Source organism: Belonocnema kinseyi, chromosome 1 (assembly GCF_010883055.1).
Source record: "Belonocnema kinseyi isolate 2016_QV_RU_SX_M_011 chromosome 1, B_treatae_v1, whole genome shotgun sequence".
Lineage (NCBI taxonomy): Eukaryota > Metazoa > Arthropoda > Insecta > Hymenoptera > Cynipidae > Belonocnema > Belonocnema kinseyi.
Genome location: NC_046657.1, coordinates 79,237,228 through 79,252,735, shown reverse-complemented (window position 1 = coordinate 79,252,735; position 15,508 = coordinate 79,237,228). Strand labels below are relative to the sequence as shown.

Here is a 15,508-nt window from a genome sequence, read left to right as displayed (position 1 = left end):
CCCCCCCCCCCCCCCATTCTCTAACTTCTCTTTACTCACTCAGGCAAGTAAGTAAACTGCTTGTTCCAAAGCATTGACCTTCCATTTTCGAAACAATATTCTACTGTAATTTTATTACTTTGATTCATATTGATAGGATCGTAAAGCAAAAAAATATGATACTGATAAATTTTCGTTCTATTATCTCCTCTCCTCTTAAGGGCATTTACCATACTGTCAAGTGACCAGCTCTTTTTAACGAACTTTCTATACAATAATGAGACAAATTAATTTTCTATACCAGACTGAAGTTCGTCTTTCGTTTCTTTACGCCTGTTTTGTATTTGAAATTTCATTAGAAATAAAATAATAAGGCAAACTAATTTTCTATACCACACAGATGCTCGTCTTTCTTTTATGTCTGCATAAGTTTTAAATATTCATTGTTTATGAACTAATAAGGGAAACTAATTTTCTATACCAGCAGACGATCGTTTTTCCCTCCTTTACGCCTCTTCAGTATTGAATATTTATTCGACGTTTTAGTTTATGATTAATTTAGTTTTAAAGAATTGGTCACGTGACAGTATGGTAAATGCCCTTAATAAGTATTTTGCTCTATAAAAATGACGCCCTATTTAGGCCTAGATATTAACCTTAAATGCCTGGCAGATTTTGAAAATTGAAATATTTTTCTCACCATGTACAAGGGCGCCCTCAAGCGTTTTTTTCTCTTTTGAAACCCTTTAATTAAAAGTTTTAGTAAATAATACCAAAGGACACTCATGCGAAATACAATCGACCCACGAGTGCTCTTAACTTCGAATCGCGTGCACGTGTCCTCGCCCCGAGTTTAGAAAGCTCTCGGCATTGACCGTCGTTCCTAATCGAGACATACACTTATCGCATTTATTTAGGCTTCATGGAACCCTAAAATACACCATAGAATTTTACTTTATGAAAAAGTATCTATATTCCATTCTTCAATTTCAGTTCTTCAGCTCGTTATATTTCGCTTCACCTTAAAACAATCTTCAGATTCTCCTATCTCAAAAACGACTTATACAATCAGTAGAAGTCCATCCAAATTTGCTTCATCCGCTTTCCCAAACGCCCTATATCCCTAGGACCAATAGTTTCTGAGATATCAGCCTCACATTGACTTGGCGAAACTAATCACTAAAGACGAACGAATCTCGTACATTTTGAATAGGAATAATGTAATTACAGATTTCATTAATACAAGGAGTGAATGAAATAAAAAAGATAGGCGGAAGCTGAGCCCCAGGACACATTACGTAATATGGAGATCGATCGCTCTTCCACAGTGGGATACCAAAGTAGTCGCGGACATTGCACACAATCTTGAGGCGCGAGACGTGCGCTAGGAGGTCCGCCGACTCGATTCTCGCCGTTGCGTGAGCGAGTACGTGTGAAACTGGTTTTTGGTCCTTGATGATGATGATGATGATGATTTGGTCCTACCGGCCTTTCGGCCATCCGTCTGTCCGTTTGTACCTGCCTGCTATCCTACAGCCTCCGCATCAGCAGCTGGTAGGTGCCTGGGAATTCTTGATTCTTTATCTCCCCAATTATACAATCCTCTTTCTAATTGGTCGACCTATAGCGGCGCTACCCCTGCGCCCGGGTAGTACCATTCTTCAAGCCAGACCGCTTCGTCCCTCGATTTCACGCGCTCCTAGCTCCACTATCGATTCCAACTCACTCTTCGCTCCTGCTATTACAAGATTTTTATTTAATCTAACCACTCGGTCAATCTCAATATCTGATTATCATTGAAATTAAGAGTTTTTGAGGTTAGAAGTCATTTGTGATGAAAATACACACAGGGGGGGTTTCTTGCCATCGAGGAGGTCGGCCATGCCAAAAATGAGCTGTGTATCTTATTTTCTGAAGTTTTTATGGACATTCATATTCACGAGCTGGTGATTTTTGGGCCTTATCTGCACTATCATACATCGTGATGTTAAGTTGAGACTTTCTAAAATTCACAACAACACCCCTTTCCTCTAAAAGTATCTGATTCAAAAAAGGACCTATAAAAATAAAGAAGCAATACAATAGGAATTGTCTCCAAAATTGTTATTAATAATCGTCTAAAGGCCCCTGCACGCGACTGATCGATTGTTATCACAAATCTGTCCCCGAAACGAGTCCCACAAAAGCATCACCACAAGATCTTTATTTATACAGGGTCCTGTTCTTTTCTGGCGACCCTTTTCCATTTTCCAAGCACGTGGGGCCTCGTGCGTGTTAACGGGGTTCGATTGGAGGGGGTAAGGTCCCATATGAAAGGGGGAGGGGAGCTCCATCGGCCTTGTGTCTCGACGTCCTCCACCCGATGCTCAACGAGCGTAAAACTTGCAAAGAGAGCGGAAAAAATACCCGCAAGACTGCATAACACATTTACGAGATCACTCGTAAGTTGATAGTGAGAGCAAAAAAAAATTAACTCGATATACATGCCACGCGAGAAGAAATAAATACTTTTACAGTCGTCTCAATTCGGCCTTCAAACGGTTCGAATACTGCATTTGGTGACGTTATTTATCGTCTTCTCATTCTTTTTTAGCATTTCTTAAACTTTTTTTGTAGTAGCATTTATTCGATATAAAAAAATCCAATTTTTTGGAATTTGGGTGGCTTTTCGTGAAGCATCCGGTGTTTCCTCGATCCTATGACGGATGAGGTCCTTGTGTGAGGCCTAGGTCCTAGGATATAAGTGCTTTTTTTCAATCGGGAAGAGGGCGCAATTTCAATGGACCGAAGATCCCGTAATCTGTGATTCTTAGCCCGGCATCGTGCCATCGACAATTTCTCGACTAAGTAGGCCTTTCAGCAGGCCCCAAAGAAGGGCCTTAATCCACTTTGATGTAAACCTTCAGCTAGAGCGTGTCCATATAATATAAAAAATATATATCTAATATATATCAAACATGGGATCGAAAAGTCTTGAACCGGAAGTTGCCCCCCTATTTTTGGCAATTTCCTCAAGTTGGACTTGGCTACTTAAATTAAGGGGATGCTTCTTGGCACCGGAGAGTAAACGTCAACAGGTTGTCGTTGAAGAGATTCCGTTCAAGGTCGTGGACCTTGACGCAAACTAGCTTTGAATTTAACTACGTTACTCCCATTTCGGTACTCAAGTTACCTCCTCTGTCAAGGTCAAGGCCCAAAATGTTTGTAAATAAAGAGTTATTTTAGTTATATCAAAATTAATCTTTCATGTCTGATATCTCTGGAAGTATTAGTTCCATCTTAGGATATGGGATGTATTCTGGATAGACAATGAGATGACTTACACAATAGAAGTCAATTTATATTAATCACTATTTTAGTTTTCGAAATATCTCAATAGCCTTTTGAAATTAGTATTGCTTCTAAAGTACATTTATTAAATTAGACTTAAGTTTTGAAAGGGATAATTTCGACTAGCGCCGAGTGAAATTAATCACCAGTCTACAGTAGCTTATCTTTTTTTCTTAGTCGGACCCGGAACAAGACCCAAAATGGGAGGAAGAAGGTGGGGGAAAAATAGAGAAGGCACTGGCCTCGTTCGCAGTTAAATCGATATAATACGTTCATCCTAATCCCTGAGGCCAAATAAGTCATTCCGTCGCTCTGGACGCGTCCCTGGCTAATCCCAGACATTATGCTTCGCTGAATGCAAATCAAGAATCTAATTGGAAGTCCAGAAGTCATATTTCGGGTTCCAAAATTAGGCTTCTGAATTTTAGTAAAAAATCGGTTCTAATTACATGCCATTACTTTCCTCACATCATGGGCTATTTTGGGCAAGTCTATTAAGTTTTGGAGTTCCATTTTATAGGAGTTAGGACCCAAAAGGTTTTGATACATACTTGTATAAGTCTCAAAAATAAATTAAAGCGTATTTTGAAAAGGCCCAGGTAGTTTTAGATAAGGCACAAAAGTGTCTGGTTATTATATAACAGTAATAAAAATATAAACTTAAAGTATAGCAATATTGATAAGGCCCAAAATATTTTTAGAGTTAAAAACTTTGAAGAATGCGGGCCTGATTTTGGTTGCGGTGCTGACGGCGATGATTGATTTGGTTTTTTAAGACGGGCAGGATGAGGTGGGAGAATGGGCCTTAGTTACGCGGCTGGGATATGAGTCCCATCGTAGCCTGGGGCCAGAACTCGTAAATTCAATTTAAATATTCGTCCGCCTGGACGACCTTAATGACCAGCTATGGGTCGGGAGAACCTAGGAGTCACGCTCAAATCGAGATCGCGTTGTCTGACGAGCGGGCCCTTAATAGAGTTCCCTTTCGAAGCCGCCGATGCATTTGGATGAGTCCCAAAGTGGTGATCGACATCTTCACAATAAAAGATAATAGAGGCCAATCTAAGGAGGGGGGGGGGGGGGGGGGGGTTATTCGATGAGGTGACGAAGAGGATAGGTGATTTCGATTAATTAGTATCTCAATTTACGATTTATGTGGCCCAAAAGTTTGACTAGGAAATTAGAGAAGAAAAATTGCATATTTTGCGACTTATTTTTTGGACTCAATTTAGCCTTTGTTGAATTTTGTGTGAGAATGATGAGAGGCTCGTTATGTTTCAAGGTAGGAATAATACTTGTAGTTTAGACTTGGGAATTTTAGACTTTATAATACGAGTGTCTGGACCCCTTAAGAGTGGCTGAGATTACGTGGGCCGTGCGAACTTGACATCTGCAAGGACACGTTTCGAAAGGAGGAAATAAAAAATGTCGCGCGAGCCGTTAAAGGACGTGCCAAGTCAGCTGTTGGAACTGCCTACCTGTCTCACTTTTTTTTATATCAAGTCTTACGTAAAATATCACATGCAATGGTCTCAATATTCGCAATTAAAATCATTATATCTCAGAATCTTGGATTTGTCGCCAGTTCTGGTTCTTTATCTTTGAAAGAATTAGTCTCACAGGGGAAAATAGGGACCGTTATAGGTAGACAATAAACTGTCGAAAAGAGTAGACAATTTAATCCCAAAAATTAGCTCCCAGATGTATATAGATAACCACATCATGAAAGAATTCCAATCTGCTTCCTCATCAGCAATCCCTTTTTTTTCTCACCTCAAGATTCCTGAATAACCACAGTAGGAATCCTGATCGTGGTTGACCACTGACCCGGTGCCTCTGCTTTTACGTAACGTCAAATCTAGGGATTTTTTTAGCCGAGTTTGCGTGTCGCCAAAACCCTAAATTAAATAATAAGGCCTTAACCCCGAAATTCTTGGGTTTCTTTTCAACAGACCCTAATCGGAATTTCGTGACTAAATAAATTATTCCTGTGGTTTATGAGCAGAGGAGCGGTAGCCAGGAAAAGAGGGGGCAGAAAAGAAAAAGAGAGAGAAGAGAGATAAAAAACATTAAGAATGAGAGAGAGAGAGATCTATGCGGTAGCAAAGTTCCGAGCAAGTCAGGTTTGCCTGGAGGCTAAGTCGTGATAGACAAGGTCAGCCTCTCTCGTGTGCGGCAACTCTGACTATGACTGTGACTGTGACTGCTACTCGCGGCCGGCTCTCGTTTACATTTATTTATTTATTTATAAATATACGCGCACGAACGAACCACCTTGCTCGGTTCCTATATACTAATGGGCCGAGAAAGCGTTCTACGATGAAACCCTTCACCGTTCGTTACGAGCCGCTCGCCTCAATGGCCAGGTAGCGACGTCCCCAACCATTGTTTTTCAGCTCCAAGTCAGCTTCCACTCTAAAAATTCACCTCAATTACGTTTTACGACACGCTGTCCTCTCCACATGCTATACTTTGCAAATAATTGCGATTCTTTAAGAATTTGCGAACAAGATTTAATCGGTATCTTGTTGAAAAACCTGGAAATCAGGGAACAGTCCAGGAATCTCTATAAGAGGCACTTCAAACTTTAAAATAACTGTCAAGTATGATACATTTTTTCACTTTTATTCGATATTGCTTTATTCCGTTTATAGAAGATTAAATTACCAGATTGATATTCTGGTCTTTAATTATTAATTTCCTGGGAAAAGAAGGACTGTTAAAAATTCAACAGTTTTGTTTCAAAAAATTATCATTTTTGTTTGAAATTTCAGCTTTTTTGGTTGAAAATTCCACTCTTTTGGCAGAAAATTAACTTTTTCTTGAAAACTTAAATTTTGATGTTAAAAATTCATCTAAAATCTTTCTTGGTTAAAAGTTCATGTTTTTTTTTTTAATTCGTCTTTTTGGTTTAAAAATTCATCTGTTTCATTAGGAATTTCGTATTATTTAAAAAAAAAGGGCAACTGTTCGGTTGACAATTAATCTTCTTCGGTTTTTGGAGATACAATGATTTTATTGAAAATTCCTCTTTTTTGCACAAATTTGACTGGTTTGCATTTAAATAATTCTTTTTTTTTTGTTGAAATATCTACACTTATATTATTTGTTGAAATCATCTTTTTTTAGTAAACATTGAACTGATTGGTTGAAGGTTAAACCAATTTGTTAAATTGTTTTTTTAGGATTCATTATTTTAGTTGAAAATTAATTTCTTTTGTTGGCAATCATCTCTTTGATTGAGAATTTTAATATTTAACAGATTTTTTGTTGAAAATTCAATTATTGATTTCAGAATTCGATCATTTTATTTAAAACTCATATGTTTTTAAATTCGTCTTTTCTGGTATAAATGTAATTTTCTTGGTTCAAAACTCGTCTTTTCGTGTAAAAATTTGTCTCCTACAACGATTTTTCTACATTTTTCGTTGAGAATTCATTTTTTTTGTTTGAACATCAGGAAATTCTCAAAATTAACTTTTTTTCAGTCAATCTGATTTAAAAAAAAACTCATACTAAATACAAAATATTCGGCAGATTCTTGATTATATTACACTGTATCTAAAACACGCCCTATTTTGCACGTAGAACGTAAATAAATTTAGTGGAGGGTGAGATGAGAAATGTGAATTCTTATTTTTTAAAAGACTTTGGCGTAATGAGGGGCTGAAATAATTGCGAGACTTGTCCGCCCCTCCAACCAACGTCTCTATTATTGTAATTAAACACCAGCAGCTGTAAGTTATGCAAGAGCACGGCTAATGCCAATGAAATCTCCTGCCATTGGTCCAGCTGCTCTAATTATTGGCTACATTCTTGTAACCTTAACTCCCAACAATTTCGAATGCAAAACAATACTGAGATATTCAAGTTTTAAAATCTACTCATATCCACTACAGGTTATAAATCAAGAAAAACTTACAATTTTTATGACGATTGGAATTTTTAACATGTTTTGAATTTTGTGCTGCAAATAACTTTGCTTCCCTTTTCTTGTACAAAGTTGATCAAATGACAATTTAAATTTCGCGCCAGAATCGTACTGCCACGGTTCAGCTTAACCTATTATTTTGAAGGCATTATAGAGCGAAATTCTAGAAAACATTGTGTCTCCTTTCAAACCAATTCGTATTATTTTTTTCTTAACTCAATTTTTTTAGCAAAAAATTTAAATATTCTATTTTTCGTTAAAAATGTATCGTTTTTAGATAAAAATTTAAGTATTTGGTTGACAATTTATGTATTTTGACGAAAAATTGGTTTCTTTTGGTTGAAAATTCAACTCATGTTAAAAACTCGTCTTTCTTGGTTGAATTCAACTGTTTTTGATTAAAGATTAAAATCTTTTTTGTTGACATATCAAATACTATATTTCTCGTTCAGAGCTCATACTTTTTGGAATGAAAATGTAATTAATTCGTTGAAAGTTAAACTGTTGTGCTAAAAACTAACTTTTTTCTTGAAGATGCATAATTTTAATTAAAAATGTATCTCTTTCATGAAAAATAAGATATTGTATATAAAATTCTTTCTTCCTTTCTTTGGCTGCATTAATTGTTTTTACTGAAAAGTTAACTATTTCAGTAAAAAAATTTAATATTTTGTTGACTTTTTTTTTCGATTAGAATTAATTTTTTTCTTTAATTGAAAATTTAACTATTTCAGTTGGACATTCCATTTTTTTTAATTCATCGTTTTTTTTAACATTAATTTTTGTAAACAAAAATTTAACTATTTAATTGTTGACTGAAGAATGATGTTTTTTACTCGAAAATTCGTATTTTGTGCTAAAAATGATTTTTTGGATTAAAGGTCAATTACTTCAGTTAACGATTCATCACTTTAGTTAAAAATTTAGCATTGAACTGATTTTTTTTAGATCAAGATCCAACTGTTTGGTTGAAAATTGATCTTTTTTTGCTTGTTTGTTGAAAACTCATATATTTGAATGAAAATTAATGTACTTTGTTGGAAAATATTATTTTTTGTAGAAAATTATTCTTATTGTTGAAAAATTTAAGTATTCCAGTTAATTATTCGTCATTTTCGTTAAGAATTCATCCTTTTGGTTGGAAATTCATTGGTTTGTGTGGAAAATTAATTTTTTTAACTGAAAATTTCTTTATTACATTTTTGGTTGAAAGATGATCCTTGTTTAGTTCGAAGTTCAACAATTTAGATGAAAATCAATATTTTTTAAGTTGAAAATTTAACTATTTGATTGATAATTAATGTATTTTGCTGGAAAATAGTATTTTTGGTCGAAAAGTATTCTTGTTGAAAATTCAACTGTCTGGTTAAAACCTTATCTATTTTGTTGGAAATGCAATATTATTACTTGCAACGCTAGGAATTTAAAGCGGTTCAAATAGAATTTAATACATTATCTATATCAATTTTACCTAAATATGCACTGAATTTCAAGTATTAGAAGAGAAAAAAATTTGTTTGAATTATTATCAAATAAATGAACTTTTGGGTCAAAGTCAAGAAATTATTAATTATGTTCTGGTATTAATCAATTATATGATTAATCGACGGCGTTAATGCATTTAAGAATATCTTATAATATAATTTTTCTAATTTGGTTAAAAACTAAGCTTTCAAAATAAAATAAGGCTAAAAAGAAATAATGTCAAACTTATGTCGTATTCATATTTTATACAGAAAACAACGGAAAAGAAAACTTAACGAAACTTTCATTAAATTCATTTTTTATTTCGTTGGACACAAAACTTTGAAGAAAAATTAATTTTGACGTTGTGCCTCCGTAGGTGCATTACTTTTTACTAATTTTTTATACTTAACATAGTTTACAGGTAAATTATATTAAATGTACAGAAATAATGGGCAAATATCAGAAAAGGTCTCTTAATTTCGTACTATGAAAAATTATACCTGGAATTGTCAGGGATTTTTTTCCCCGGATTTGAGTGGACACTACGTCTAAATTATATCTAAAAAGGAACCTTTTTATTGATCTGTTACAGATCTTCGGGAGCAAAGCTGACCTGCAGCTCCACACCCAGATCCACATGCGTGAGGCGAAGCCCTACAAGTGCACCCAGTGTTCCAAGGCCTTCGCGAACTCGTCGTACCTGTCTCAACACACTCGGATCCACCTGGGCATCAAACCGTACCGCTGCGAGATCTGCCAACGGAAGTTCACCCAGTTGAGCCATCTGCAGCAGCACATCCGCACGCATACAGGCGACAAGCCCTACAAGTGTCGACACCCTGGCTGTACGAAGGCCTTCAGCCAGTTGAGCAACCTGCAGAGCCACAGTCGCTGTCACCAGACCGACAAGCCCTACAAGTGCAACTCCTGCTACAAGTGTTTCTCCGACGAGCCAAGTCTCCTGGAGCACATACCCAAGCACAAGGAGTCGAAACATCTGAAAACCCACATCTGTCAGTACTGCGGCAAAAGCTACACCCAGGAGACTTATCTAGCCAAGCACATGCAGAAACACGCCGAAAGAACTGACAAGAGACCACCAATCATCGGGACGGGTCTCAGGCCTTCGATTCACGCAATGGCCCATCATCAGGATTACCACTGGCCCAAAGTCAGTCCCGATTCCGTCATCAGCGAGCTTCACGATCGATTGCCGCATCACCATCACGGGGACTATCATCAGAACCAGAACACGCAAGAGATGCTTCTGCACCAGGGACACCGGGACAGTCTGGAGAATGACTCGAGGCAGCAGACTCCCCAGCCTGGAAATCATCCCAACAGTAGTTCAGCCTTCACGCCAATTTCCTCGATTTCGATCAACTCGATCTCGTCGATGCAACATCCTCTAAATCCACTGAATCATCTGCACTACCCGGGCAGTCATCATCCGGCCTCCAGGCCCTATTTGTACGAGGCTTTCAATTCCCAAAAATCGAGTCCGGTCAGCTCTAGTGGTGTCACTCCCGGGACCACTAGTAATCAGAACGCCACCTCGTTTCCCAATCAGCTGATCAGTCTTCATCAGATCAGGAATTATGCGCATCAGCCGAATTTGGGGAATTTGGGGAATCTGGGAAATCTTGGGAATTTGAGCAATTTGAGCAACCTGAGTGCCAGCATGGAGAGTCATGCGTTGCTTGGGGGACTCAAGGATAAGCAGTAACTCTAGCGGAAACTTTAGCACACTTTTACTAGTTTTCAAAGTCCTTTCAGGCCAGTCCAAGTGTGAAAAAAGAGTGTTTTGGTGACACAAATCTCCAAGTCGAAGCGATAGTGATATTCGTGTAGTCTTGATGCCTGATAATGAATCTATAGTGGGAAAAGTTAAATTATGAATTGAGGATATTAAAAATATCTAACATTAGTTTGTTTTTTTAATTGGAAAAAATTGAAACCGGAAAAATTGGCCACTTTCCAAATTTGGTTTTTCAAAGATTGTCTATTTTTTCAGGTGCTTGTATCTCTGCGTATTTCATCAACAAAAACTGGTTAAAGGTAAAAGATGTCAGAAGAAATATATAAAGGGATACATATGTATATAGTTAAAACAGTAAAAGACAAAAGAATCTGAAATATATTTGAATAAAGTGATTTCCTCTTTTTACTGCAGATGTTGTGAATACAAATTCTAGACTCTCTACAGCACCTGAAAAAAAAATTTTCACCGACTTTTTCACAAGATTGTTGATCTTTGTAATATTTTTCATGTTATTTGATTCAAACTTAGAATTTTTGAGTTTTTTTTTACAGTATTTTCGATCAATTAAACCAAAATGACAAGTACTATCGAAAAAAGATATTAAAAAATGTTGCTTCTTTCACGAGATTTTCGAAACTGACGCATTTTTAAAACGGCCATTCAATTTAAACGCGAGCGCCTCACATGATGCGTTCGCGACAAAAACATTGTTGCAGATGTTGCGGATAAAAATTCTAAACTCTCTACAGCACCTGAAAAAATACATATTTTCACAGACGTTTCACTAAATTGTAGATCTTTGCAACCTTTTCACGTTATTTAATTCAAACTTGGAATTTTTGAGTTTCTCACAGTATTTTCGAAAAATAAAACCAAAATGATAAATAATATAAAAAAAGTTTGAACAAATGTTGCTTCATTCACGACATTCTTGCAGCTGACGCGTTTTGAAAACGGTAATTCAATTTCAACGCGAAAACCTCACATGATGCGTTCGCGGCAAGAAAATAAAATGGTTGCAGATGTTGCGGATAAAAATTCTAAACTCTCTAGAGCACCTGAAAAATTACATATTATCATAGATTTTGAAGGATCTACGACTATTATTGCTAAACTATGAAAGTGGTCAATTGTGTCGGCTTTTTTTACTAAACAAATAAATCGATATTGAAGTTTGATCAAGTTTGATCATTGTAGATCTTTGTAATATCTTTCATTTATAATTCAACTTTTTCCCCCCAGATTCACATCTTGGTCGAAATTGTCAAAAAAACATGATTTCGCAAATTTTGTCACCACGAAACGCTTTACTGACTGGCCTATTTTCCTTGGTCTGGTTTAGGTGAGATCGAGTTTAGAGTTGATTTTTTAAGAGAATTTGTATAATTTGTTGATTTGTGTTAAATCTGGAAAGAAAACTATTTCCGAATGATTTTGCAACATGCGGGTATGAAAAACACGGTTTTAAAACAGCTAAAAAAATTCAATTTCGCATATATCGAAACTTCAAATGAAATTCGATCGTTATTTAAATCTTTGAAATTTGATGTCCAAAAGTACTTACACTTACGATACCAAGAATCTCGACGAATCTCGAAAAAATTAAACTAAAAACAAAACCACGATCGAGGAAAGAATTAAAAAAGGGCGAGATTTTTTCAAGCACACGAGGGCACAAATCGAGTGAGAGGAAGAGTGTGTGAGAGAAAAAAACTAGGTAATTCTGAGTAAGAATAAAAAAATAGTAGATTAGGTTGATAGTGCCACGCAGGGAGGGGAAACGCCATGAAAGGCTGTTGCGCGCACACATACACAAAAACACGACACAAATAAAGAGAGTGGTATGAAAGACCTCTTGTATATAACTATTATATATATAAATATATAAATGAATATATATTATTAATTATTATTATTATTAATTATTATTATTAATTAAATATTTGGTAGGTGTATAAGGTAAACGATAGACTTACGAAAAATATTCTAAGTACCTTGTCTATAATGAAGAGAGAAGGAATGCGAGATGTCCGGATTTCTTTTCTTTTATAGACCCTTTAATATGTGACAACGACGGAGGTGGGAGGGATTGAAGAGGCGAAATTTTCATTGCAAATGCGACTCTGCGATTTCCTTTCTTTTTTTTTCTTTTTTTTTAAGTCGGCTCCGATCTCGGCGAGGCCATCTCCTTTCTCAAGTTTATCTATAAATAATTTTGGAATTTCAAATTTCCGAATCGTTGTTAAGTTTGAATACAAAAATCCCCTTCGCTGTGCGAATTCATTTTTATTAACAATTGAGACCAAAAGGGATTCACTGTTCTGGTGTGTTTTATTTTTAAAAATTTCTTCTAGTGTAATACAGACATTTTTCTTTTAACAATTTTAAGACAAGGGAAAAGTTTCAGCTTTTAATTTTTCTGCAAAGTAAATAAAATGTTACATAAATGTTATGTAACATTTATATAACAGTTATGTAACAAATACATGACAGTTGCGTAGCAATAGTTTTAACATTTGGACAAAATTTTGATTTCTTAACTACTGCTATTATTGACAATTTTCAAAGAAGAAAATACATAATTTCATTATAAAACAATTTTCCTCGGGAAAATCATATTTTCTTCACGAAAAATCAAAATAATGAATCCCTCTAAAATTTCAAACCTTCTTTTATACATTTTTTACTCTTCTTTTTTTTGATAAAAAAAGTGAAGACTATTTAAGAAATATTTTTACACAAGCAGCTTAGGGGAAGTTGAAAAAACCCTTTAAAAAAAAATATATACATTTTAAATATTTTATGTCAGATAGCTTACGAACGATTCGAGGATTGAAGAAAAAAAGGTAAGGAGACGTACTTTTGAGCCGATTTTGATTTGTTAGAACAAACGTACTTAGTTGATTTGGAAATATTGTTGACGCCGATTCATAACTTTTTTTTTAAGTACTATTTTTGAAAAAAAAAAACGAATTCTTCATGTTTTTTTTCCCCTCCGAACTTCGATTTTCGAAGCGCCGAGGTGGCGAGCCGATTGTGTCGATAAAGGTGTTTCTTTTTTCTCTTGTATAGAAAAAGAAGCGAAACTGTAGATAATTTCTTGTTACAGACGTTGTCTGCGTGGCTCCACCCACTGGGGGATCTCGATTTGCGAATCTCATAGGGGACGACTGAACACGATAATATATTAAACAAGAAATTAATTAATCGAGGATAATAAATTATTTTGGAATATCTTGTATAACAAGTTCCATAGCTAATATTAGAAATATATAATTTTTGCTGAAAGTGATTTCTTTTGTACAAATATGGTATGTTACACTAATTTAACAAATGTTACATAAATGTTGCATAAATTTAACGTAGCAGTTATGTAACTGTAACATAACTAGAGAGTGGTGAGCGGAAGATAACTAGAAAGTTGCGCCACTCCGCTCCCAAAACATAACAATGTTACATAGAGGTAATGTAACATTGTGATATAAAATAATTTGTTTAAATTAAATTTTTTTAAATTTGTTAAAAAATGGTGAAAAATTTAAATAAATTGTTTTATAAATGAAATCGAAATTCGAGCGTCCCCTTTGAGAATCTAGGCCTGGCGGGTGAGCGTTCGCGTCGCGTCTCACCTGTGCTCAAGTTGTTTACTATTAGTTTGTTATTAAGAAAGTATAATATTCTACCATTATTGCGACTTATTGTAATCGACGAAAGCAAAGCCAATGTTCTGAAAGGATGATGAGAACGTCGCTGTTTTCAGTTTTCTACCTTGTATAAGGAAATTTTTGTAAAGAAAAGCGAGAGTTTGTAAAGAAGAGCGAGATTGAGGATAAAGAATGAATAATAGAAGATTAGGAGAAATAGGTTTTGTTTGTTACGGAGGTGAGGGGGATCCAGAGACCCCGCGCTTTAATTGTGATTTTTCTCTCTATGTTTAGTTTCTTTGAGGATGATTATTATTATTATTATTATTATTATTATTATAACTATGATTTCGTTTAATAAACTATCACGTTAAAAGAATTCCACCCTAAAAACCCGAGTGATTTTATTTTATTGTTTCAGCCCTTCCAACCTCGTTCCTTGTCCTTTTTTTTTTTTAATATTCAAGGTACAATGGTTTTACAATTTTTAGTTAAAATTCCTTTGCAAAGTAATAACTGCCTCCATCCCATGTGAGTTCCAAATCTATTCAAACGGATACCGTCCAGTAATCTTCTACACGACGTCAATGCACTTCGCTCTTTTGCCCACATTTCATTTTTATAGTGAAAATCTGTTTTAGCATTGAAGGGAATAAATTTAAAGGTTTTTTTTTTCGTTGCAAAAATTGTGTAACACATAATTGTATATAGCACTTTGTAATTCATTACTGAGCTCGTGAGCTACCTGCACAAATATGCTCGTCAGCTACCTGCACAATTGCGCTCGTCGGCTGTCTACATTAATGTGTTCATCAGCTACCCGCATAAATACAAGTGTCAGCTACCAGCACAATTGCACTCGTAAATTACCTGAATAGCCGAATTCGTCAGCTACCTGTACAATTAAGCTCGTCAGCTACCTGCACAATTGCGCTCGTCAGTCAACTGCAAATGGTCCTGGTCAGCGACCTGCATAACTGCTCGTCAGCTACCAGCACAATTGCACTCACTAGCTATCAGCACAATAATTACACTCGTCAGCTACCTGCATATCTACGCTCTCCAGCTACCAGCAAAATTGCGGTCGCCAGTCACCTGCACATCTGGGCGACTCAGCCACATACACAATTGCGCTAATTAAATTACAAAACAAAAAATCAAAATTTGTTTTCAGTTTTAATATATCAAATTGAAATTAACAATTCTAACCCGACACTAGGAACTGCAAAAATAATGCAAAAAAAGTGCTAAAATCTATCAAAATTACTAAAATTAGGAAAAAGTTCACATTTCGCTTTATTTTAGAATTCTGTCGAGCGGAATCGCAATCTTAATCTTAACTGATTTATACTAAGCTCTATAGTGTATAAAAAAATGTTTCTACTACCCTATAAA

General features: G+C 35.5%; 1 protein-coding gene across 1 annotated transcript in view; it reads left to right on the top strand.

The window, feature by feature from the left end:
• The window catches only part of LOC117174585 (zinc finger protein rotund-like), a 174,905-nt gene extending 161,879 nt beyond the window's left edge, over positions 1-13,026 (top strand). The window contains exon 6 of the mRNA XM_033363818.1: positions 9,300-13,026. Within this exon, the coding sequence (XP_033219709.1) occupies positions 9,300-10,433 (1,134 nt within the window). The 3' untranslated portion in view covers positions 10,434-13,026. The remainder of the gene's footprint in view (positions 1-9,299) is intronic.
• The last annotated feature ends 2,482 nt before the right edge of the window (positions 13,027-15,508 follow it).